The sequence below is a fragment of the Gasterosteus aculeatus genome, chromosome 11, assembly GCF_964276395.1.
Source record: "Gasterosteus aculeatus chromosome 11, fGasAcu3.hap1.1, whole genome shotgun sequence".
NCBI classification, from domain to species: Eukaryota; Metazoa; Chordata; class Actinopteri; order Perciformes; family Gasterosteidae; genus Gasterosteus; species Gasterosteus aculeatus.
This window is the reverse complement of record NC_135699.1, coordinates 13,066,286-13,091,019: the sequence shown is the minus strand read 5'-3', so window position 1 is coordinate 13,091,019 and position 24,734 is coordinate 13,066,286. Positions and strand designations below refer to the sequence as shown.

Below are 24,734 nucleotides of genomic sequence, written 5' to 3'. Positions count from 1 at the left end.
CACCTAAAATTCCAACATGTGAGCAGACAGACTGAGAAGCTGTAAAACGAGAGAGTAGAAAGCCTGCGATAACATGACAAATCCCAGTGCATGTGCTCCCTCAGAGGATTGGGCTTCATTAACAGATAAAGAGTGGAGGAGACAGAGGAGAGAGAAAAAACAGGGGCGAGGAGAGACGCTCTGCTCTTTGTTCCTCAGCCTTGATTCATTTCACTGTTATCTGCTTCGGGGAGCTTTATTTGACGACACGACCTTTAAGTTGCAGGAACATGAATTTGGAAAAAGGGCACACGTTTTCAACAGTATGCTGATGTGCGTTTAATCTCCTGCTAGGAGACTTTCTTATCACATCCCCTCCTGCAGTGGCAAGGATAAATAATAGTGTCTGTGTGTCTGTGAGTGCAGCATCTCAAAGAAATGAATACGCAGCGTTTTTTCACAACGGCTCCATAGGAACTCTCGGTTTGCGGTTAAAAAAAGTCCCCTAAATGATTCCCAGGAAGGGATTGAAATCCATTGGAAATCGTGCATAAAGGAACGGTTGAACATTTTTTTAACAAATGACAAGTTGACAATGATGAAACAAGATATTTTCATTTGTGATATTTACATATAGGTAGATATGAACGTTTTAAAATAAATAAATGTATAATATATTTCTATTAAATGTATTTTCAAAGTTGCTCCGTGGGACCCGGCTTGTATTTATGGGAGAAACGTGTGAGTGAGAGAAAGCAGAGTCAGATATACGTCTACATGAGCCCCGTCAGCCCCAGACCGCCCTGGGAGTCACTGGAGAGGTCAGAGGTCAGGACTTCAAACAGACCAGACCAAACCAGACATGACCCCTGACATTATAACCCTTAACAACAGCTGATATGAATAGGGATCCTGGTGGGATATAAAGTGATGTATGTGATAAAAATCTGCACCTTAATTTAATAAAGAAATTACTTCGGCAAAGCAGAAAGAACATACGTGCATACTTTGTAGTGCTGGTTGGTTATGCACAGTTACAGGGAGAGGTTGCATCGTTAGAGAGGGTGAAGAAGTAGGAAGTCGAGGAAGATGATGAACAAGGGTGTTATTTATAAACCATACGATCAATAACCATTACAATTTTAATTTCCTTGCAACAGCGGTTGGCGCGTGTGTGTGTGTGTGTGTGTCTGTGTGTGGGGGGTGGGTTGTGGGGAGCAAGAGAAAAGGGAAGGAAGAGAGAAGATATCGACAATTATTCCATTTACATTCGCAAGCACTCACACTCGTTACGCTTTTGTTAATTTTCAGCAGTTTTGTGATGAATGGAAGGCCGGGGTCTTTTCATTAAATCGTCTCTCCCTCATGAATAAAAGTTCCTCGGAGAGATTTAGATTGATATCTACACACAGCTCTTCTGTTAGAGAGGCAGGGGGATATCATGCCGTCGGCACTTAAGACAGCCCATGTTCATTCCTTCTCCAGTCCTTCTCCTCGCTTGACGTATCCAGGATCCAGAATGTCACTTGGACACACTTGGACGGATGATTCTTCCCTGCAGTGTCGACGCAGGTCATGAACTCAACGCGCCTTATGGTTGTGAACACATTCGTATTCTTGGAAAATACTTAAATTGACTACAGATGAGCTCGGAATGAGAAGCCCCCCCCTTGTATCTGTTTACCGAGCATATGCTGTACCACTCAGCCTCCAATCAATCCCGCCATGACCCCCCCCCTCCCCGCCCTGCTTTACCCCGATGCACCGCGGCCTGGGTGAGCTGTGCGTTAATTGCCATTTCGTTTGGCATCAGGACGGATGCTGTATGCTTAAGAGCCGTTTCCCTGGTAACCCACATTAAACGCAACGTGGATTGTTCCGCGGCCTCCGCAGCAGGCAGCAAATGCTTGATGGTTTACAGCGTTGGCCGGGTGAAATGTCATCGTGTGGGTTGTCAATTTCCCCCGGTGAGCTCTGAAACGTCTGGAAAAACACCCAGCAGCCGCAGCTCTGGAACCTGATATCGGCCGAGGAAACGGCGGTTTGATCTGCCCAGCAACAGGAAGTAATCACGGTGAGTTACTTCATCTCTCGCTCCCTCTTGTTCACCCTGCGCAAACATGAACTCCACCGGGAGTGACACACACACACACACACACACACACACACACACACACACACACACACACACACACACACACAGTGAGCTCACCTGTTCTCAACCACAGCTCGCCTCTGCAAACTCGCGCGACGCCTGGTGAGGGGGGATTACGGACGGACTGCCGGAGAGCTCTATTCACCATTCATATCTCGCAGCCTGCAGCCCCGCGGGATCATCCATCTCCATTTCCTTCTCCCTGTCCACGCGTCTGCACCACCAGCTCAGGCTTAATCAATTTAATTACCAAGCTCCGAATGGCCCCCCGGACACGTCTATACCAGCCAAAGCTTCCAGCCCCTCTAAGGGCCTCTGGTCTAAACATCCCCTCCCCCTCGGCGGAGCTGGATTGAAGAGCATTTGATTATTTGATGGTTAACAGCGAGAAGAAATAGATGTGGAGTTTACAAATTAGTTTTATTAATAAAGACAGTTTGAAGGGGGGAATGAACATTTATACTTTTAATACGTTTTAATCATGTCGACGCAAATCTTAAAACCGCCCATTTAAGGCTCACATTTAGGTAAATGGAGTTGTGTTTCACAGTTTCTTTCGCTGATAATATTCACGTTATGTCATTTTTAGGCTTTCACACAAGTTGCCATTCGTTTTAACTTAATCAAAATACCTTTTAATTATCAAATGTATTTTTAAGCAATCGGACAAAATGACGAATTAAATATTAAATCAAATAATTTGATATATATATATATATATATATATATATATATAGAGAGAGAGAGAGAGAGAGAGATAGTTTGATATGGATCAAATATCAAAAAATCAATCAAAATACAGTCCTTGTTAGTAATGAATATTAATAATGACCTTGCACGCACACTCCTACGACTGGAATCCCATCACTGGTGCAAGAAGAAAAAGAAAGTAAATATGATCTCTCTCTCTCTCTCTCTCTCTCTCTCTCTTTCTGACAACGGCAAGCTAATTAAAATCTTTTCATCTTTCATATTCATCACTAATTAGCTTAGCGAGATGGCAGCTCCGGAGTGGGCTGCTCTTAATTAAGCCGGAGAATTTGAGCTACACTTCAGTGCGTAGGCGGGTGTGTGTCTGTGTGCACGCAGGGTGTGTTTGTGTGTCTGTGCGCTAGCGTCTCGGCTGCATTCGTCGTGTCGAGAGCCACGGCATTCTCCTGGAAGCTGAGGTTAAAGGTCATCTAAAGTAGCCTGTATATAACGCACGCTACACACCGTCCGTGTGGTTTAACGGGGTCCACGGTGTTTCATGCCAAACTAATTATAAAGACGTCATTATAAAGTACATAATTTTACACAACAGTTAAGTGATGATGCGGTACAAATTGTGGAAAACCTTTCATCAGAATTAATTGGATATCCACAAGATAGGTGGCGTTTTTATGTTTAACAAGTGTAAAAATGAGAATTTATATGAAAATATGTATTTTCTTTCACACCCTTTTCCCATTATGAGATGCGAATGAGGGGGAGACGAGGCGAGCACACTGCTCTACCAGGTGAGCAACCTGGGCGCCCCCTCAATTAAGTTTATGAGTTATGTAACCCGCCTGGTTGCCTGGCAACTTCTCAAAGTCAAATTCATAGTCATGCACATAACTTCCAAAACAGGGAATCACCATTTTTTTTTAACTTAATCCCAGGGTTGATTAGTCAACCTTTCCACTAAAAAAAGGCTCCTGCAAAAACGAGTTTTTTGTGCTCATTCTGTCTCTAATCCTGTGTGACTATATTCATTTGGTTTATATGTATTCAGGTTTATATGCATGTACCTCAGCACCACAACGAGATACACAGCTCCCTCAGGCCTCAGTCTCAGACACACCGTTCCAACCAGCTCTCATTATTATGTCTCCCACACACGCTGAGGATATTCTGTTTACCGTATTGCTCAGGTGAGCAAGAACTGAAGCAAGAGTCCAGATAATATAATAGATTCAAATTGTGTACACCTTTGTTTTGCTCGGGTGTAAGATCTTTTCTCCGTGAAGATTTAGTGAGGAGGGACAGAGGAAGAGGATAAATAAAGCACAAGGAGAGGAAGTACAGGTGCGTATAACGTTCATATCCCCTGCTCAGATTCTCCTAATCCCAGTCAGAACATCCTCTTTCATTCTTTACAAGATTCCCAAATCCTGCATTAATCCAAAACAAGACTTTAGTGCACTGAGAACCCCTCCCTGACTATATAGAGATTTGCATTTTATAAAGCAATTTGAGCTGAACTACACTGTTGTGACAACATCACCAGCCCACCTGCTATCCGTCATCTGGCCAAATTAAAATATCCAACAAGTTCATCGCAGTCCTGCAACAGTAAGAGCTACAACATTGTTCAGCCACAGAGAGATTTTGTGTGCAGCCATAGCTTCAAGTCGTGAAACCTCCTGGAGATATTGTGTCCCAAATGAAAATTTCACAGAAGACGAGGCCGAGAGCAGAAACTAACCCCCCCCCCCTCGGTGGAGATGGATTGAAGAGCATTTGATTGACTTGCCGTCCATATGTTTGCTAACTTGCTGAGGAGCTTCCTGGAGTCTTTGCTGCTATAAGACTTTTTTTGCCCTGTTTTCAGCCTCTATGCTAAGCCAACTGGCTGCCGGCCCCATGTGCATGTTTACTGCATAGGAATCAGAGCAGCATCAACATTCCCATTCAACCCTCAAAAAGGCAAGAAAAAAAGAAAAAAAAGTGCCATTTCCCCTTTCAGACAGCGAGGATTCTGAACAGAATCGAATCAAATAACACATGGAAAATCACAAAATATATTCGGTATGAATCGTTGTCTCTCACTGTCATCAGAAGTGAATGTCCTTCAACTGAACTCACATATGCAGCTTTCTTTGCACATGATTAATTAATAAATGAACCGCATAAATGAGCAGTAAAGTGACCTCAGGAGCGCTGTAGTCAAACATAGAAACCCCACACCTTCCCATTGAAGCAGCGTTGTGTGTCGTTACGATGACTGTGCCGTTTGGCTTGTATTTCATTATGTATTTCAATGGCTCTTATTATTATGACGAAGAAAAACAAGGTTGTGTTTTCAACCGACGCGTGATGGAAAGTCAGTGGGTGTTTTTACTAATTTAACGCGAAAGGCACATTCTATGTCCTTACAGAACAAGCTACACTGCCGGTTTGAATGCGTGTCCTTGCGTGTGTTTGAGTGAAGGATATTATCTGTCAAACGTTGGCTGCCGAGGCCGGCTGGCTCTGATCCACGTGTTCCTGCAGTGTGTAGATTAGCACCAGGTTCATCGATAGGCTGCCAACCTGACATGCACACGCACACACACACACACACACACACACACACACACACACACACACACACACACACACATTAAGACAAGCAAGGTTCAATAAAGGATGTGGTTTCCGAAAGAGGGACACCTTGAACATCTTTGAGGAAACAACAAGACAAAGAGGTGAAACAGTCACATGAGATGAAAAAAGGTTTTTAAAAAAGCAGAGAAGAAGTGTTAAAATCCATTTCTCACAGACGGGCTTGTCATCTGCATGGTGCATAACAGCTCCTGTGCAGGTGCACACAGACACAGACACAGTGTGTGTGTGTGTGTGTGTGTGTGTGTGTGTGTGTGTGTGTGTGTGTGTACGAGGGTATAAAAAGCAGTCTGCATGAAGAAAATGAACCCATAAATCATTACAGGACTGAGTTAAAATACATCGTAGTTGATCTAAATACTGTGCACAATTTGTATTCATCATTTCATTTGAAATCTCATTACACTTTTTGCCTCCTACTTCAAACAGATATAACCTCCATCTTATTTATCCAAGGATGAAGTTAAAATGGAAAACCTCGTCACATAAACACACACACACACACATTACATTCCGACTACATACATTTCCACAACTATTTATTATCTTTTTTCCCAAACTGCAAATTCTGCGGTTTGTCAACATCTGTTTGATGTAATAAAGTTTCATTCTCCTCAACATTTTTATTGCCGCAAAATGACTTTTGGCAGTGAATGAAAAGGACTGAGCAACATCACAACCTTGTTCTGACCACATTACCATTACCCGTCACCGCACTAGTAAATAAAAGCAGAAAGAAAGCTAAAGAGCTTATTATCCATTTTCAGCGAAGTAATTGCACAATCGTCTTCCAGACTGTCTCCCGGTCAGGTGTGGCCTTTTATAACCTCGTTATTCCGGGACAGATTAAGCCGATAGAGGCCCCGGAGCTGTGAAAATATTGACTTTGCATTTGGCAGCTCATCCTTGGAACACTTGGCACGCGAACCAAAGAGGCGCCGACGCCAAGTGAAGGAAGCCATCGCAAGGCCGCCTTTCCAAATCACTTGGAGGTGCGTAAACAGGCAACATTTATAAAAAACGTGTCACAGACCAAATACTTACAGCCCTGACTGTATACGCAGAGACATGCTCCTTTTCCTCTGGTCGTCCATAGAACACTGGTTGTCTAAATATATCACTCCCTCACTGACAGCCAGCAATCGATGGTGAGCCATCCGCCCACCTCCCACGGAGGAATGAAAGCAAACACAGTCGCGCTTTTGTTAACAGCGCAGTGGGCTCAAATCTCAGACTTAAAAACAAACAAAAAGACAGTTCACAGTTCCACATCACACCGTACAGCAGGCCCGACAATATTGAACACATGAGAGCGGAGACGGAGACGGTGCAGAGGTGCCGTGGAGACGAAGTGAACACCTCATTTCTCCTCTAATAAAGAGCTGGTTCTTCCTCTGCCGCTCTACGCGGGCTCAGACTGTCTGGCTTTATTGGTTCATGTCTGACTGAACAACTACTGCAGCCACAGGGGGAGCGTGTGTGTGTGGTCAGGATTTGCATAATATTAATCCCTCAACACATCAAACCATGGAAAAGGAAAGAGACAAGTTGATGGAGAAAGAGAGCCAAAGCCCCGAGGACAGATGTGCATGGCAACGGAATGACCTGTAAGGTAATCTCACATCATATCAGGTGTAATAAAAGGGAAAATAGGGTTTAACTGGCTTTATTTACGAGTCAGGCTTATGGAATAATTCCTTTAGTATCTCAAGGGAATTCCTGCTGTGAGATGTTGTTTAATTAGACAGGCATGGGAGGCTTTGTGAAGGGTTTATCAAGCCAGCAAACTTGGCTCGTACAACCAATAGGGAAATAAAAGGAAACATCTACCTCTGCTTCTGTGTTTGTGACGTGTTTGTCCTCAGTGTCTCTGCAGATGTCTGAGTGCAGAGCCTCAACCCGGGGTTCAAAACTCTGTGGCAGCAACTACTTATATCATCAGTTTTGAGGTTAATAGTTGGAACTCAACCAGAGGATGCTTCTCTGTCTATTCGCCTGTTTGCTCCTGCAGTGTGTGTGTGTGTGTGTGTGTGGACTGCTTATGCACATACGAGTCCAGCCAAGCATTCACACCTCCTTCCTGATTAATTCTCGTTAATCCTCTCTACCGGCATTCATCAACAACCTTTCCGTTGCTTTGGCTCGTTTTTCACCCTTAACCTCCGTTGCTATTCACCTGCAGCCTCCCCCTGGCTGCACACATCAAATCCGGCTCTAAGAGCCTCTTTTCCAGAGAGAAGGCTGGCTTTATTCTTCCTATTGCTGATGCAATTTGAAGGCTGGCAGCAGACTTGAGCAGGAAAGTCAAACACCAATCTGGCGAGCGCGTCCTTGCTACAGGAGCACATTTAGGATTTTCCCCAGGCACATTCACACTGATTGGATCTGTTGGTGTGCAGTAGGTCCTGCATGCAGATCATAGACACGAGCCAACCAAAGACAAACCGGGCCTTGTCCCATTCTATGATCGTTGAATCTGAAATGACTCAATATTATGTATTTGCTGTAACCAGAGTGACTCTGTGAGCTCCCTCATCTCCAGCTCGTCTCCGTCCTTCTAATCCCTCTTTTTAATTTCTCCCATACCCTCATTTTTTCCTCCCCATCCATTTCGGTCTTCAGACTCCGTTTCACTCATCGACTCTTCGTGATGCATCACCCGTCGTACCTCAACAACCTACCAGCCCGTTTTTCTCGGTGGTCTCTGAACGCTGAGCTTGTGTCGTTGGTGCACCAGATCGGTCACCGATGCTTAAATGACAAACTGCTTTGGACGAAATGGTTCTCCACGCGGCCAGTCCAGGGGCAGCATAAGAGACCAAGACTAAAAACGAACAAGCATTACTTTACATGTAAGCATACGCCGTTACAAGTACACACACACACACACACACACACACACACACACACACACACACACACACACACACACACACACACACATTCACAGCTCACCTTCATTTCCATTACAGCAGCATAAGGGTGGACATGAATCTGTAACTAGTTTAATTACTCCCAGTAATTAGCCAGAGGCAAGAGCTACGAGCGCAGCTCCTCTCTCTCTGTCTGGATCCCTGTGTGTGAGTCAGCGGAGTTTCTCAGCATTCTTATAATCGGACCGGTTGCTGCCATTGCCTATTCTGCTTTATTCCCTCGTTAACGTGACCGTTTTAACCCGGTCTTTACTCTTTTATCAAAATCCGTCCCACCTAGAAAACCTCAATCCCCGTTTCTTTGTGTTCCAGTCGTCTCCCTCACGACGTCTGGAGATTTACTTTTGATCCCAACCCGCTTCAAAGCCATCCCAGCAAACCCACTCCTCTCTGTTCAGGGCTAATTGAATTTGCATCCGACTTTTAATTAACAGCAGAGCCAATTTGCATAAAGTCGAATGATTTGCATATGGTCTACAGACCCATCCCCCCCAGCCCTCCCCCTAGGTGTCTGAGTGCCTGGCACAGAGCCATGGGTAGGGGTGGAACCTGACATCATAGAGAGAAATAAGGAGGGAGGAAGGGACGGGTGGAGGAGGAGGTGAGGTATCTGCCAACAAAGAGAAACAGCAGATGGGGGAAGGAGAAGACAAATGGGGGCAAACAACAACTCATAACATGAAATGTGGGGCGGTGGGGTGGTGGGGAGCAAGGGAACGTCGCAGACATGCATTTACAGTTACACACACCAAAATAGATGCACGACATGATCGCCGCGCACACGCACGCCTGGCATCACACTGGCACAAATACCTCTGCAGATTTTGCAATCAAGTTAGCTAATTAAAATCAAAAAGGAAACAAATTAAATAATGAATGCTAAATAGTTCTACTCGTCTGACAAACAGGTGTTAAACGATGGCACAACCGAATGTGGCAATGCGGTGCAACGCATTTACAAGCACATTGGCGGCTTCGTGTGGAGGGACGCTGCAGGAGAGCAAGTAACCACGTTAGTGCAGAGACGTGCACGTTAAGCCCCTGGTTTTAGATGTGGCAAGTGGCTTCTAAGGCACACCCAAACATACCAACACTACTGCACTGCATACTCGTGCACACATTAACTCCAGTATCCGGTCCAGAGGGCGCGTCCTGCGCCGCTGGGTACCACCCATCACACGGTGCAAAGTTTCACTAATAAGCAATCTATTAACAATGCCTCGTGGAGTGGTCCGTCTTGTCTATCCAGCAACATTTTGCAACACTGGATCACGTGGCCTGAGTCTGCAGTGCAATCTGGCAGCAGAGTGGCAAAGATGTCACTGAGAATTTAAAGCAAACTCGCCTTGCACTCAAGCAGCAGTATCCTCACGCACTACGTAGAAACCTGACCTGAAATCTACAATGCACAGTCTACATGTTACATTCTACAATGCGTGTACGCAAACAAGCAGCCTGCAAACAGAACCCTGCGCGTACCAGCACAAGTTCTGTCTCCGTCCGAGTTGCCAGACTTCATTAGTGTTCGAATAAAAGAAAGCAGCTCATTAAGGAACGCCATGAAGACCAGCAGAGTAGAGCTGGGTTGCTGCCAACAGGGCGGCGCGGAGGGAGGGGACGAGCCTCGACCCGGCGAGAGTGGAGATACAGCTGCTTCTCTCTCGCTCTCTCTCGATTGTTCCCTGGGGAGATAAAAGGGAGAGTTGTGGGGGGGAAAGGAGAATGTGGGGGTCTCGACTTCTTCGAGGTTATGAGGAGGGGGGGTTTGCTCGGGGCTGTGGCCGTTGCAGGCGTGTGCCATCGTAACGCAGGAACAAGGCGTGGCTTACGCCATTTTGAGCAGTGATGCAGCGTGTCGCCATTTTGAAGGGCACGGGGGGGGGGGGGGGGGGGGGGGGGGGGGAGACATGTGAAGACTATTGTTCCACTTTGGCAGGAACTTATCGGCGCACGTCACTGCATGGACTTTGCAGCAACAAATTAACATCAGATAAGCAAACGATATTCCCGCACATTTCACCAGACCTTCTGTTTCTCTGACATTCACATGTAGAGAGAGGACCTATAGCTACGTCTAAATGTGTTCATCCAAAATCAGCAAGAGCGTATTTAAATTAAACACGACTGCGACTGGGACTATTTTCTTCTTGATATCAGCCTTTTAACGGTCTACATTCTGGTGCCGTTTCGATACTTTAGGACACGGACATCTGCACAACGATCGGAAGTCGCTGTCTGGAGCTCAGGACTCATCTTCTCCCTTCTCGGTTACTAAAAAAGAGGAGAACACACACTTAGGTGTTCAGTAATTAGTGCTAATCAGCCATGCACTGGCCCAGCACGCCGCTATATTGATTTCAGAGGTTAATCAAGTAAAAGCTTAATGACATAGCAATTAAAATGCTTCAGAGTAGGAATTGCACCTGCAATTAGGTACTACGGGTATCCAGTGTGGTAGAAAATGATCTAAAGTGTGGTCTAGTTGTTCATCCCAAGCCTCAATACACTTGCGGGTCTGTAAGTGTATTGATGGGGGGAGGGGGGGGGGGGGGGGAGCAGTTCATACAGTTGTTGACAAAGGAAATTATTACAACAGTGCCAAAAAAAAAAGTCAAATAAATTGTATATTTACAGCTCTTTATTTCTTTAAAATAAAAGAAAAGAAAATGTGTTATCATCAATAGTACAAATACAAAACATGTATGAGAGCACAAGAATATACAGAACCGGGCATGACGGTGACGGCTTAGAGAAATGTATGGTTCAAACTGTTAAGGATCCTTGGTATATCATAAAAAAGAGTGGGCTGGTCAATGGAGAACTGGAAATAAACAAATGGAATTTAGATTAAAAAAATAACCAACTGTACTAAACAACAAACCTGCTCTTTCCAGTTTCAGCCAAAATGCTTGCAAACATTCTCCAATAAATAAGGCACTACGATGGGCCCAAAAGCAGGAAGTGTGTGTGTGTGTGTGTAAATAATCTGATTAAGTGGACCACAATGGATGATAAACTTTCACATTTTATATCATGCATAAATACTTATTCCCCTTAAATCACTCTTAAGATATTTTTAATAAAAAACATGGACATTAATGGAGATTTTAGAAAGACAGAAACAAACTGACATCTATATTTTACAAACCGCTTGTGACAAAAAAGGGATCAAACACATGATGCGCTGCTTGATCACCTTATCTTGTTTATCTACGTTGAGGGAGCTGATGTTCAAACATGCTTTTCCAAAGACAGACAATGTAGTGATCATGTGCAATAATTATTTCTAAGCACGGATTAAAAACATAAAACTTAAAAAGAAAAGTTGAGTATAACATGACACCGCTTAAGGCAACTGTGGCAATAAAAGCTATTAAGTGTAAGTCGTTTCTGTTTGACGGTTGCCTCAATGTTTGGTACCAAAAGGAAAAGAAAAGAAAAATCACAAAAGTAAACCATGAGATCGGGATGCGGATCTCATGAAGGAGAATCAAACTTCTCTTCACTCTCTTGATGGTGTAACGAGGCAATGAACTGACATGAACAGTCCGAGCGGCATTGAAAAATAAAGTCCCCTCTGGCCGGCTTTTACGTTTCTGTCCCACCTGTGAGATGGAGAAGGGTGGAGCGGAGGGCTGGAAGACTCTCAATGAGGGTCAAAGTCTCACGGTAAATGAATTATAACCCGTTGAGGTGCACTGCGGCGGCGCGGCGGCTGGCCTCTACATCTCGTGGGCGGCCAGGTGATGTTCCGGCACGCCGTTGGCGTGAGCCACCACCGTGTTGTTCTCGTTGAGGCGCCTCACGCGATACATTTCGTAGTGGATGCTGCTGGTGATGTCCTTAATGTTCTGCATGTGGGTCCTGGAAGAAACATCACACGGCTGTTAGAAACCAGAAGGAGAGATGGACAAAGGCCCAAAAAACACCAGACACTAGTTTTCATTGTCACTTTGATCAGATGTCTGATTTACAAAGTGCAAATATTGAGTTTGAAATATTATTTTCTTTACATTTATCTGCTGCTGTTGACAATGTGTGTGGGGGGAAGTTGAAACATTCAGCACACAAACACCAAGAAATCACTTTTCAATGTCTTTTGTCCATCAATTATATGTTATTAGTTATCTGCATATTCATTTGGACTCTGGATTATTTCAAGGGGTTTAACAAATTTAAACATGACTGGTTGTATTTCTAACTTGAAGCATTTCAAATGCAAAATTACATGGAGACGAAAAGTCCTCACCTGATGAGGAGATCCCGTAGATAGGCAAACTCACAGTGGGCTATGTTTTCGACTGAAAGAGACAGAAGTCACGAGTTATCAGAAATAACAAAGTGACAGAATACACACAAAAAGGACAGTATGACAGTTGTGAGGTCAGTTTGTTGCCATTTGAGTTTCCTAAACAGGCCACAAGGGGGAATCAGTGCAGAGCTCCATGGAGCCTCCCGGGGAAGACCTAAATCCTGTGTATATGTGTGTGTGTGTGTGTGTGTGTGTGTCTCTCTCTCTGCACTGAACACTCTGCAGGGAAATAAAGTTAACGAGACACTTGATTGAGGGATGGGGCCTTCTGTCTGGAGTAGATAACATAATTAACTATTTGAAAGATGAATCTCGCAGTAATAGTGGAAACAGTTTTCAGGGGGGTTTTCAGTATAAGATTTAACACATGTGAGCAAAATGCATATCCAGTGGTAGCATCCACAGTGCATCCTCTGTGATACAAAAAAGGGGAGGCGAGGAGTGGAGGAGCCACACAAACAAATCAGGCCTCTCCAGACAGAATGCGTCTGCTGCAGGCCGAGCCGGCTGCACGGCACACGACGCCAGTCTGCCGGCTGAATGGAGCCTTGTTTCATTGACCGGCTGGCTCAGTGAGGTCTCCCTTTTGTCTCTTCTTCTCAACAAAGCCACCTCCGGGGTTTGTTATGTGCATACGGAGATATTCCGTACAGGAAGGAGAATAACAAAGTCGTTGCCATGGCAGTAAAGGAGAGGGAGCGTTATACCTTCAATGGTTCCCCACTTTGTCTTCCTCCCCAGCAGCCTCCTGCCATTGACCTGGTACTCCTGGTCGCTGCCCACCACCGCAAACGGGATCATCTCCTGCTCACAGGTTGCAGATCAAGCGTCAGAAGGGATTCATCTCAAGTACGTTAACAAAAGGGAATCGTTTCAGGGTGCCATCGCTCTATGCAAAAGCATGTCAGAGCATCAATGAGGATAATCGGGTCAAAACTCCTGCCACATCGATCTGTAATTTCTTAGGCCTCACCCTGATCTTCTCGTTTATCATTCGGTCCTCGGCGTCCTCGTCAAACTCCTTCTGAGGGTACACGTCGATCCCGTTGGCTCGCAGCTCTTCCCTGATCTGGTGACCGCAGGTGGAAACATGGAGGTTACTTTCACATCGCAGAGCCTAATTACCAATTGCATTTTGTCTTTGCCTCTTTCCGTTCACATTTATTTTTGAAGTGAACAGAAAAACATCTCACAAGCAACCACAACCGTTACACCCCAGCGAGATTGGCACGCACGCACGCACATGCACGCACGCATGCACGCACGCACACGCACACACACAGTTTGGGATACAAAACATACGACTCTGCTTGACTTGATGTGTGACATGTGACATGGGCCCCTGATCGGGTGAGTGGAAAAACACATGAATCCCAATAGGATTGTTCACTCAGTGGTTGACCGGATTTAGGACCACACATAGCGCAGATATGATCAGAAGAAATTACATCCATGTCACTTGAGTCATGAATTTGGGCTTTGCAATGTGAAGCCAAAGAGAAACTTGACAAGCTTTAAACCCACTAAAGATTTGAAAGGATATAAATTAAGGCCTTTAAATGCAGGAGTAATTAGACAGACGTGCTCAAAAGACATCAAACTAAATGTACCTAAATCTGCAGTGTACAGATCAAGGTGGTATTAAGAATAATCTGCCTTCTAATCTACTTTAAAAGTTTGAGCTTAGTCATTAATCGCTGTCCGTATACAAACAGAAAACCTCACAAGAAGGATGATTTCCATGTGCACACCAGTAAGCACAGGCATGCCCATATAATCCAGGGGGGGTTATGCTGCTAATTAGAGAAGGGGAAATCCTGAGATTCTTGCAGACTGCCAATAAAAACATACAAATGAACGGCTGCGGCCTTATTAACCGTGAAGAGGAAAGAAAGAAAGGGACAGATGCTCTTGAGCTCCTGCTGGAGTCGAGCCACAATTTGTGACTATCCAGAGAGCGAAGGCAGAGTGCCGCTACAGGAATGCATCTCCGGTTACAGCTCCACAAAGATCGACGAATGCAGGGATGAAGAGGGAGAACAAAAAAAGAGCGTGTTCCTAGATTTTGGATTGATAGAAGAATAAAAGGAATTGTAGATACAGTAAAATGTTGAAGGATAAACACGAGGCACCAGACAAACATTACCTTCTTTTTGAAGAAGTCCCTCTCCTCCAGGGTGAGCGTGTCTGCCTTGGCAATGACTGGGACAATGTTGACCACTTTACTGAGACGTCTCATGAATTCTACATCCAGAGGCCGCAGACTGAGAGCGGGAAAGACAACAAGATAGATGAAAATGTGTAACACCGAACTCCTCCACCAGGGGGCAGATGTTCATCACAACTCTCCACCCAGATGCAGGAACTACTGTACTAACATTCAGTATTAACAGTTTAAAGGGTTGAATCCATGACCTAATATGTGTGATCGAGTTTGAAAGGAGTGGTGTTCAGTTTGAGTGTCCCGCAGTCGGCCCGGCTAACAAGCCTTTGACAAAAAACAGCTATTGTTGACGCGCAGCGTCGTGCACCTCATGCATGTCTTGCAGGAGCAGACACAGAAAGACAAGAGTGCAAAATTGATTGCATGCTCCCAGACACCCACGCAGACTCTCTGTCTCCCCCGTCCTTCCTTCCTCTCTACATTAGACTTTTTAAGGCAGTCCTCGTGCAGCTGCTGGCCGGCCCATGTGACATCTGCAGAGCTACATCAACATGAAACATTAATTAGTGGATGGGGCAGAGATGGGGAGGTGGGGGGGTGGGGTCGTTTTCACACGAGGGCCCTGCCAAAGTGAAGAGTCCCATGACCCAAAAATGTTAATAAGTGAAATGCAGCACATGAATGGTGCCGTTGATAGACTTTGTGTCTTTGTGAGTGCGCTCAAACAAGGCTGACAATCCACAGCTGCCCTCAACATTTACCCTAAGACCGCCCGCAACACTCGACTAGAGGGACACAAAAGCAAAGGCCAGGAAATGCTCTGTGAATCCATTACACGATGGACACGACAAGCCTATGCGAGCTCTGCAGTGATACACGGCACAGTGTGGAGACGGACGTTTATGCAGTTCGATCGGAGCCAGATGTGCGTCTCTGTGAGAGATCCAGGGAGAGGAACTCGGGACATTGTGGTGCTCTGGGGCCCGGGAGATCAGCCCATCTTTCCTCTGTGTGTGTGTGTGTGTGTGTGTGTTGGACTGGTGTTCTGTGATATGTTGCGTCGAGCAGCAGAAATGTGTGTTGTCAATGAGCGGCACGAAATGTTTCAACCTGCCCGAACAGAAAGCTTGAGATTTATCTTTTTCTGATCTTGTAGCACATTCTCAACACACACATTTGTTTCCGGGTCTTTGGTTATTATCTTGTCAGCTAAAGATCAGTCAGGTTGTGTCAATGAATGACTCACCGGTTACCATTTGGTGATCACCATGGTAATAAAAGACTTTGTCACTTGACTTTTCAAGAGCTGAATGAGAAGACCCGTCCAATGCCTGTACTCTAAACATCTCTATCACCAGCTAGCTTTGCTTAACAGAGCAACTGGTAACAGCAATATTTTCATCCAAGAGAGTGAACTACCGAATATGCCAAAATGTTTAAGCCCCAAGACTGCTCTTTTCCGAGTGGACCTGTGCTCTCATATCTACGTGTAGCCGCGTCGCCGTGCGTCCTTACCAGTGTCCGGTCGGGGGGATGAAGTATATGCAGCAGTGGACTCTGGAGTCCGGAATCCTTTTCTTCCTGTTGATGTTGATCTCCTCCTGCAGGTACGCCTCGTACTGGTCATTGATGAACTTCATGATGGGCTGCCAGCTGGTCCACGGGAGGGACGGGTTAACGGAAGCGATGAGGGAGGAGATGGACGGATTGATGGAGGTGAAGATACAAATGTGAGGTGACCGAGAGCAGGAAGAGAGACATATCTAGTTAGAATATTCAACAGTTTATATAGTTGCTGCAATGATGGAGAAATTGTAGCGTACCAGTTCTCATTGTTGATCTGGTCTCCAAAACCCGGTGTGTCAATGACAGTCAGCTTCATTCTCACTCCCTTCTCTTCGATGTCTGTGCACAAAGAATTACACTTTATTCTCTGGAAACTTCAATACACAACCACACGTTACAGATGCAGATACAGATTAAGAATGTAGCACGATACTGCGTTGCACAGCTGCCAAATTTGAAACTGGGCAAAAAATTATCTACAATCAAATTGTGTTATCTGTGATTAATTTAATTTAGAATTAAAGAAAAGTAGAGTGAAATAAGGACAAGGCACTCTAAGTCTTTGGTGCGACTGCACAAAAGTGTAAATACAAAGAAAGTATCAGAGCAGATGAATATCTTGGCAAACAGTTGACAGAAAAAGATACAGAGGGAAGGAGTTGAGGGGTTAAAATCGACCTTACCATGACTGACGGACTTTATTTCTATTGTTTTGGGGATCTTCTCCTGCGCTGTAGCCAGCACCGACTTACGGCTCACTTTAGACTTAAACAAGGTGTTCATCAGAGTAGACTTTCCTAGGCCACTCTGTCCTGTGAGCACAGACAGACAGGCAGACAGTGAGACAGATACAGACCGCAAAACCTAAACAATATCCATTATTTGGACATGGCTCAGTTTTTTGGCCAAAGCGGTGACAAGCTGCAGATGTGCGCCAGCACACACGGTGAAAGAAACATGACTTCAACCCATTAACACCATCAATAAGTCATATTGGATGTGCAAACTTTTTAAATCAAAAGGTTTGGGTTATTGTGCGTTGAGTTTTTATTCATGGTGACACCGCGTCACAAATGAGACCCACAGACTAATAGATCATAATGTGAAAAACTACAGATAGCACTTATAATATTTGCACACATCTAACCGGTACAAATGCATGGTTGCAGTTTTCTTTCAAGGACCCGACGATAAAGTGAGTCTGGAACTTAGCCGACTAAATGCTCCCCAACCAGATGAGATGAAGTGAGGGCGACTTTAGTGGAACCAGCGAGACTCACTCCAGCTTGTGTCTGTATGTCTGGATGGGACCATCTGCGCCTCCCGCCCACCATGCTTACAGCACCGCGGGGTTAACGAAGAGCTTATAAAAGGGGCCCAATGGAGCAGCGAACATTCACAGTTCAACTTAAGGTCAAATCAACGCGGAGACCTTTACTGATTTATGGAGACGCAAACTCCGACGCAGGCTCGTGTTCAGAACTGTAGAAGCAGTACAGAAGACAACAGCTGCATTCCTTCCTCCACTGCTTCATTTTATAAAGTGGGCTATACAGCGTCACCTAAACATGGAGAAAACGGTTTATTACGTTTCTTTTACCATTGCCTCCACGTCTTTATCCAAGTCAATCTTATGGCCGAGGCTGCCTCCGAAACAAGCATGAAACACACAGACCAACCGGCGCGACACCATCCGGAGGAGACACGTGCTTTACGACGGCTCGTCTAGCGTCGAGGTGTGGACGTGTAATTAGCTCCGGTTTTTAAAAAGGTGTCTCATCGCAGTGATGAGGGCTTGGTGAGAAACGGCTTTAAGTCGTTGCTCATTAAGAGAAGTTTAATGTCCTCGCGATACGGGCCGAGACGCGAGCTACTTACCCACTACCATGATGTTGAGCTCGAAACCCTGCTTCATGGCCTTCCTCCGCATCTGCTCCAGGATGGCGTCGATGCCCACGTAGCTGAAGTCCACCCCGGGGCCCCCGGCCTTCTCCCCGTACGGCCCACCGGCCGCTGGGGACACCGTCGCATCAGGCACCACCGCCTCAGACATGGCACTGCTGCTGTAGCTGGAATTCACCTCCAGCCCTGATGGGACAGAGCGGGAGAAGAAAAAGGAGGGAGAAGGTTAGATGAGGTCGAGCAGAAGTGACGGATGAATGTAAGATGAGCAGAGGGACCAAGAACAAAGATAGGGAAGTGGACGAATATGGAAGAGTAAGATATGACGGCAAAGTGTGTTGAATAGGAAACAGTCTAGTGTACGATAAGATACCAAGATGCACAGAAACCCTCGATTTTGAGAGGAAAAAGAAACTCCACTTATTGACGGGGAGTTTGGTGAGAGGATCAATGCCGCCCGTCTGTCACAGCCACATGTGGTACATGACCCGCTGTAAAACTGCAAATTGCTGCTTTGTATTTAACTTTTTGAAAGAAAGTGTATTTCACAACTATTCTGCTCATCAGTGCTTTGGTGCAGCTGATGAATCCGGAAAGTTGCTTTATTCAAACTACAAAAAAGAAAAAAAAAGAAAAGAGAAAACACCTCCTGACTTTTGAACAGCGGGAGCGGCCGGTTTCATGCCGAAGCAGACGTTTGACACAGCAGAAAAGTATCAGAAGAAACAGGGTGTTGAATTAAGGTATTTTGCATTTGGCAAGAGGTTATCCCTGCAGTTTGTGTTGAGTAATGATTTGCTTCACGTCGTCCTGTGGAATGCCTTCGGATAAATATTCAACTTCTGACGTGTCTGCAGACACTTCACAGCCTACAATATGCACGCAGAATGTAACGAACCATAATGTGTGGAATCAGCGCAGGTGGAGGGTTTACAGTGTGCGTTTGAGTGTATGCACGTGAAGCACTTCATGTAACCCCCCCCCCCCGACAAGGCCTCCCTCTCGCCCGGTCGCTCCACAGTGTTACTGTCCTGTTGATGCCGAGGCTGAAACCCGATCCGCCGGCGCAGTTAACAACCCCCCCTCCCTCGGCCCTTTCCTGCGTTTGACCCGCCAGCGCGCACAAGCGCATGAAAACGAGCGGAGCGCCAGCTGCTGCCAACTGGGGGGGCACATCTCACCCCAGAACACTCGGCCTTCCAAGAAGAAGTCCAGACAACCGTCTGGTTGATTCTTACTGCTTTGGGGAATTAAATCAACAGAAGAATGACAACTAGAAAGTCCACACAACTTCCAGCTGGCACGGCTTCGATTAATTGAAGAAATTTATTGAAGAATAACACCCCTGTGGAAACAGTGGTTCATATTCACCCTTTAGTCTTACTGATATAATGTGCTCCATTGTGTGTGTGTGTGTGTGTGTGTGTGTGTTGGAGACACACCTATGGAAGCAGCTCTCATGGCCTCCGTCACCACTTCCCCATCCTGTTCCAGCGGTCAGTCAGCAACTTACTGCGACTCGCTGTCCTCCACCTCACCCACATTCCCGTACCTCCTCTCACCGATAGCGTCCAGCCTTGTCATCGGTTTCCGCTCTTCCCTACATCGCTTTAGTTTCCCCCCCCAGCGGCTCGTCTGGCTTTTATCTTTTAGCATTACATTGGTTCCCTTTTTTGGTTACCTCTACCTCATTTGAATTTCACTTATTTGTATCCTGCGCTTTCCACTTTAGAAGTCAAGCTCCCTCTCCGCTCCGCCAGCACTTCTCTGTGGAGAGAGAAGTCGGCCAAAGGCCTGCTCGCCTCCACGGGCAACGGAGCCTCACCTCAGGCAGGACGCCAGCGGAGCGTCGACGGGAATGGACACAAAATGACTGGACACAAAATAAATGGGCTCAACAGACACTTGAGTTCAAATATCACCCAAGAGCAGATTCCACTGCAAAATCGTAAACACTCCTCTGTTAATATTAGAGTTACTTAATAAAAATGTCAGACAAGTTTTAGTTTCAGGATTTTAAGCCAAATATTTAGCTATTAACTTTCTTTTTCGCATTTTGTACTGAGTGACTTTAAAAAAAAAGGAGAAAACCGTATCTTTACCTAAATGTAAAGACTACAAGACTAAATTAAAGTGTCTCATGGATCCAGCAGCATTGTGTTAAGTCACTTTGATGTTTGAGTACGAACCAATAAGGTATTGTACTAAAATGCGTGTCCCATTTCCCTGTTTGAGTGCAGGGTACCGCGAACAATACCACCCACCTCTATTGTATTTACCTGCTTTGTGTTTTGTAACAAAACAGTAAGCACACATCATTCTCCTGGTGTGGGTGGAAGAATTCTGAAGCCTCCCCAAACAGAGCGTGAATGGAGGAGAGACAGAAAGACTGTTTGTGCATGCCGCCTCTCAGCCCAGCTTCAGAGCACCGTTAACGGTCCTTTCACCACCAATTTACCCGAAACAAGAGTAGAGTCAAGCACTCGAAAAGAGCTGGCAAACTACACAACCCACACAGAAAGAACAAAGAGCAGGAGCATCTCCACCCAACGAGGGACATCAATCTCCTTCATCACAGGTATGAAGCAGGAAAGTAAACAAAGGAGTTCCACACAGACGCAACATTTAGGAGCAATTTCTCAAACTTCCCTCCGCTCCACTCTAAAGATTGTTCCCGCTTTCATTTCAAGTTATGGGATTGGATAGAAAAGAATAGAAAAGGGTATTTGCTTCGAGTCTGTGAGAAAGTTAAAATGTAGTTTAGAAATTGGAAAGCAGAACGTGAGTCATTGAATGTGCCGGGATCCTGTTTTCAATTACAGGGACTAAAGAATGTATTTTTTTCTCCCCTTTTCTTGCTTTCAGCAGCATCGGATTACGTTGCCTTTTGTTAATACAGAGCAAAGCATTCGGGAGAAGGCAGGAATACAGAGGAGTCACGGGCGCAACAAGGAGAGAGTCAAAGCAGCAGGGAAATATGCACGACTGGGAGAAGATATGAGATAAAGAGAAGCTGTAAGGAGGAACAGGATTATTGAGTAGTGGGGGAGAAGAAAAGATAAGAACAGAAGAAGGAGTTTGGAAAACAGGGAAAAGGAGACTCATTTGAGAAAGAAAAGAGCAACAAAGAACTCTGCCTGCGGCGTCTATGTTTAGTGGCGATTTGGTCCAAACCACTGAGCCATGCCTCGGCCTACCAGGGTGTTTATCTTGACAGCATGGCGAGCAGGTCAGAGGTCATGTTCCCGGTTTAGGTTGTGAAGGAGTGGCGGTTCTACCCTTTATGACAAACCAGTGGTTTGACCCTCTGTACAAACTGACCTGAAATCACAACAGAGGAATCCAGAGAGAGAAAAAAATAAAAATAAGGACTGGAAACTTGGCCAGAGAGAAGTTCCGTTGCAGCAGAATGAGTCACCCGATGCAAACTCTTTGATTGGTTTCTCCCTGTATTTTCACAAAGAAAAAGTAGAAAGTACTACTTTATTTCATGTTTACCAGCCAGGAGATACCAAGTCTTAGTATGACTCGTCACAATGGGTTTTCCTACTGCTCATACCGATCATTAACAATGTAATCACCATTGTCGGCCCTTTCTGTGGTTTGTTTTAATTAATTAGCACTAATAAAGAGTGTAATTACTGCATGTGGATGAACGCAGGTCAGGTCCACCACTGTTCCAGGTGGCTTCTACTCGTCTGGAGCGCCATGTCAAACACACATTACCAAACTAATCCATCCCAAAATATTTTATGGGCCCCGTTTGAAAACATCTGCTCCGCTTGTCCTTTATTTACATTCCCAGGAGGGGAAAATAAGGTTTGCATCCTGTCCCATCTTAATGCTGCTAAATCTGTTTTTGACGCAGTGGCAATTCATATTTGTGGTGATTAAATAAAAATAAATGCATTTCTGTGCTCTGAGAACTTTCACAGAGGAGGAATATGGTATCAGCACAGTCGGGGAAAGACGGAAGTGCACGCGGCCGTTAAATAACTTTAAACTGGGGCTCAGACAGCCCCACCCCCCTCCCAGGCCTGAATCAATCAGATCAGCCCACAAGGGTTCTGGCAGGCCCAGGGGAGGTGATACAAACACATACATACACCCAAACACTTTTTCCCACCCTCTGACAGCGAATCGCTTAATAAAAAAGGGGGAAAGCGAGGCGGTTGTAGTGCAAACATGGTCGGTTGTATAATTAAAGTCACAGTGTTTGTGCAGGAAGGCCCCGTTCCCAGAGTCCTCCTCGTTCAGCTCTCTGGGGAAATCTGCCCTTTGACCCCGACGGGGTTCAACTCGTGTCACCTGGCGCTGGACACGGCGTGTGCATCTGTCCGTGTGTCATACATGTGATCCGCTTCGTAACAGGAGGAGGAAGGTCACACATACAGTACTTTGCATGCATGTTCATGAGGACGCGTATGATCACTACTCTTCACCTCCCCACAGCCTCGAACCAATTCTACCTCATTTCAAGCATTAATTCAATCCCGTTTCTTTCTGGGTCAAGGCGGTTTTACTCAGTCAGTGCAAATGTTACTTTACTGCCGTTTTTACAACATTTTCTGAAATGTCTGCAGTGAGAGTAGAAGACCACAGGTTTGTCCAGACTACCAGAGGAATGTGTTCGGTCTCTGAGAGCTGTTGTTCAACGTCCTCCCACACAGAACTCATAAGCTTTGGCTTCAACTGCAACAAGGTGCCTTTTCCCGCAATTCAATCAGCGCATCGTGCAAAACCAACTCCTCAATCCAAGGCTCATTTATTTCATTTCACCCCACAACTATAGTTAAGGAAAGCAATTACACTGCAAAACTACATTCCTACAATTGAGCGAATTTTCAGGCGTGAGAAAACAACATGCTAGCACAAAGTAATTGCTGAACATTAAGCAGCAAGTAGGTTTACACAAAAAGCTCACTGGATCAGGAAGTCGCCAATTTTGTGAGGCGCTATGAAAGCCGGCTGAATAATAGCTTAACTGGCCATTATCTGCTAGCTGCACGCTGACGTGAGTCGCTAAAGTCAACAGCCAGGCGGCGGCAGCTGGCCAGTGGGGTCCGTTATCTCTGCCTGCAGGTTAAAGTGTATCAGTGAAATGGTTGGCTGACAGCAAGTGTGGGTCTGCAGGGCTCAGGAACCCGACCTCTGTCCTCACACATACCTCACATCAGCAACAGTAGATTAATCACTCAGATTAAAAAAAACACACAATTTTAACTTTCGGTTTATTCAAGAGATTATTCAATAGTTATTACCAGCATAGTTAAACACGAAGACGCTCTTAATGGCCAACTTTTGATGAAATCTGTGTGATACTATTTGCTTCTCTAATTACCATTTGATTCTGTATGCCAGCAAAGAGACAAGTGAAGCAAAATAATAAATAAAAACACTCCTGCAATGATGCACATCCTCTGGAAAACCTGCTATTCTGAGATATGTGTGTAGCATGTCAAGCTACAGAGACAAAACCGTATCCATCTTACAGGACCAGGGCTCCGGTTACATTCATGGCATGTTTTGCATTTGAAAGTTATGATGCTGAATTCCACCACAGATACATAATCTTACTGCACCGACTTATTGGCTGACTCAAGCATTCGCGGAGACGCACAAAGACCTTCAAGATACGGAAGGTAACGATGACCTTTTCAGCATCCCGTCCAACGCTGCTGAAAGGACTCCGTCTGTTCTCGCCTGGCAAATGCACAGGAGCCACAACAGAGCTCCTTTCAACTGCTCTGTGTGTGTGTGTGTGTGTGTGTGTGTGTGTGTGTGTGTGTGTGTGTGTGTGTGTGTGGCAAAACAGAGGCGGGTTGCTGCTTTCCATCGGTTTGATATTGTCAGAGAGCAATGGCAAATCTCAGGTCAACCCGGGGCAACAAAGCCTCGGGGGCACAATGCACGGACGAAACTTGTTCCTACTGCTGCACGTCGCCGGTAAGTCAAAAGCTCACACAATCGCAGACTGAGAGGCTTATCAGAAGACTAGACGTGACAAAAATGACTTGAAGGTGAAATTGTACGGGTGGAACACAGCGGCTCAAACAGGGTTTCCCTCCACAAAGAAAAAAAAAAAAAAAAAAGGACCACAATCAACCAATTCAATAAATAAGATGATTCCTTCACTGTACTTTCTATCCAGGAGCTAAACCTAATGAGTCCTTCTGCACTCTGTGGAGCCACCAAACCAAGAGAGTCAAACTTTTCTGCACACACAGACACACGAACATCTGAGCGCTCGCTGCTCGATCACGTAATGGATCATGGTCAGAGAAAGCAAAATGTGAATTACATGAATATACACACATTAATAAAAAAACAGTGGAATTTAACTTCGACCTGAATTATAGCAGCAAATGTTTCAAC

At 45.4% G+C, this 24,734-nt stretch overlaps 1 protein-coding gene across 7 annotated transcripts in view; it reads right to left on the bottom strand.

Annotated features, from left to right (window-relative positions):
• Positions 1 to 11,035: 11,035 nt before the first annotated feature.
• LOC120827567 (septin-9) overlaps positions 11,036 to 24,734 on the bottom strand; it is a 55,941-nt gene continuing 42,242 nt past the window's right edge. For 6 of the 7 annotated variants that reach the window (XM_040190553.2, XM_040190557.2, XM_040190555.2 and 3 more), the window contains 9 exons: positions 18,336 to 18,545; positions 17,141 to 17,269; positions 16,715 to 16,796; positions 16,407 to 16,544; positions 14,874 to 14,991; positions 13,701 to 13,796; positions 13,435 to 13,531; positions 12,665 to 12,716; positions 11,036 to 12,279 (listed from right to left, as the gene is read on the bottom strand). In XM_040190553.2, the coding sequence (XP_040046487.2) occupies positions 12,138 to 12,279; positions 12,665 to 12,716; positions 13,435 to 13,531; positions 13,701 to 13,796; positions 14,874 to 14,991; positions 16,407 to 16,544; positions 16,715 to 16,796; positions 17,141 to 17,269; positions 18,336 to 18,545 (1,064 nt within the window). In that variant the 3' untranslated portion in view covers positions 11,036 to 12,137. Of the gene's footprint in view, positions 12,280 to 12,664; positions 12,717 to 13,434; positions 13,532 to 13,700; positions 13,797 to 14,873; positions 14,992 to 16,406; positions 16,545 to 16,714; positions 16,797 to 17,140; positions 17,270 to 18,335; positions 18,546 to 19,801; positions 19,836 to 24,734 lie in introns of those variants that run through there. The other variant, XM_040190559.2, reaches the window with a different exon arrangement.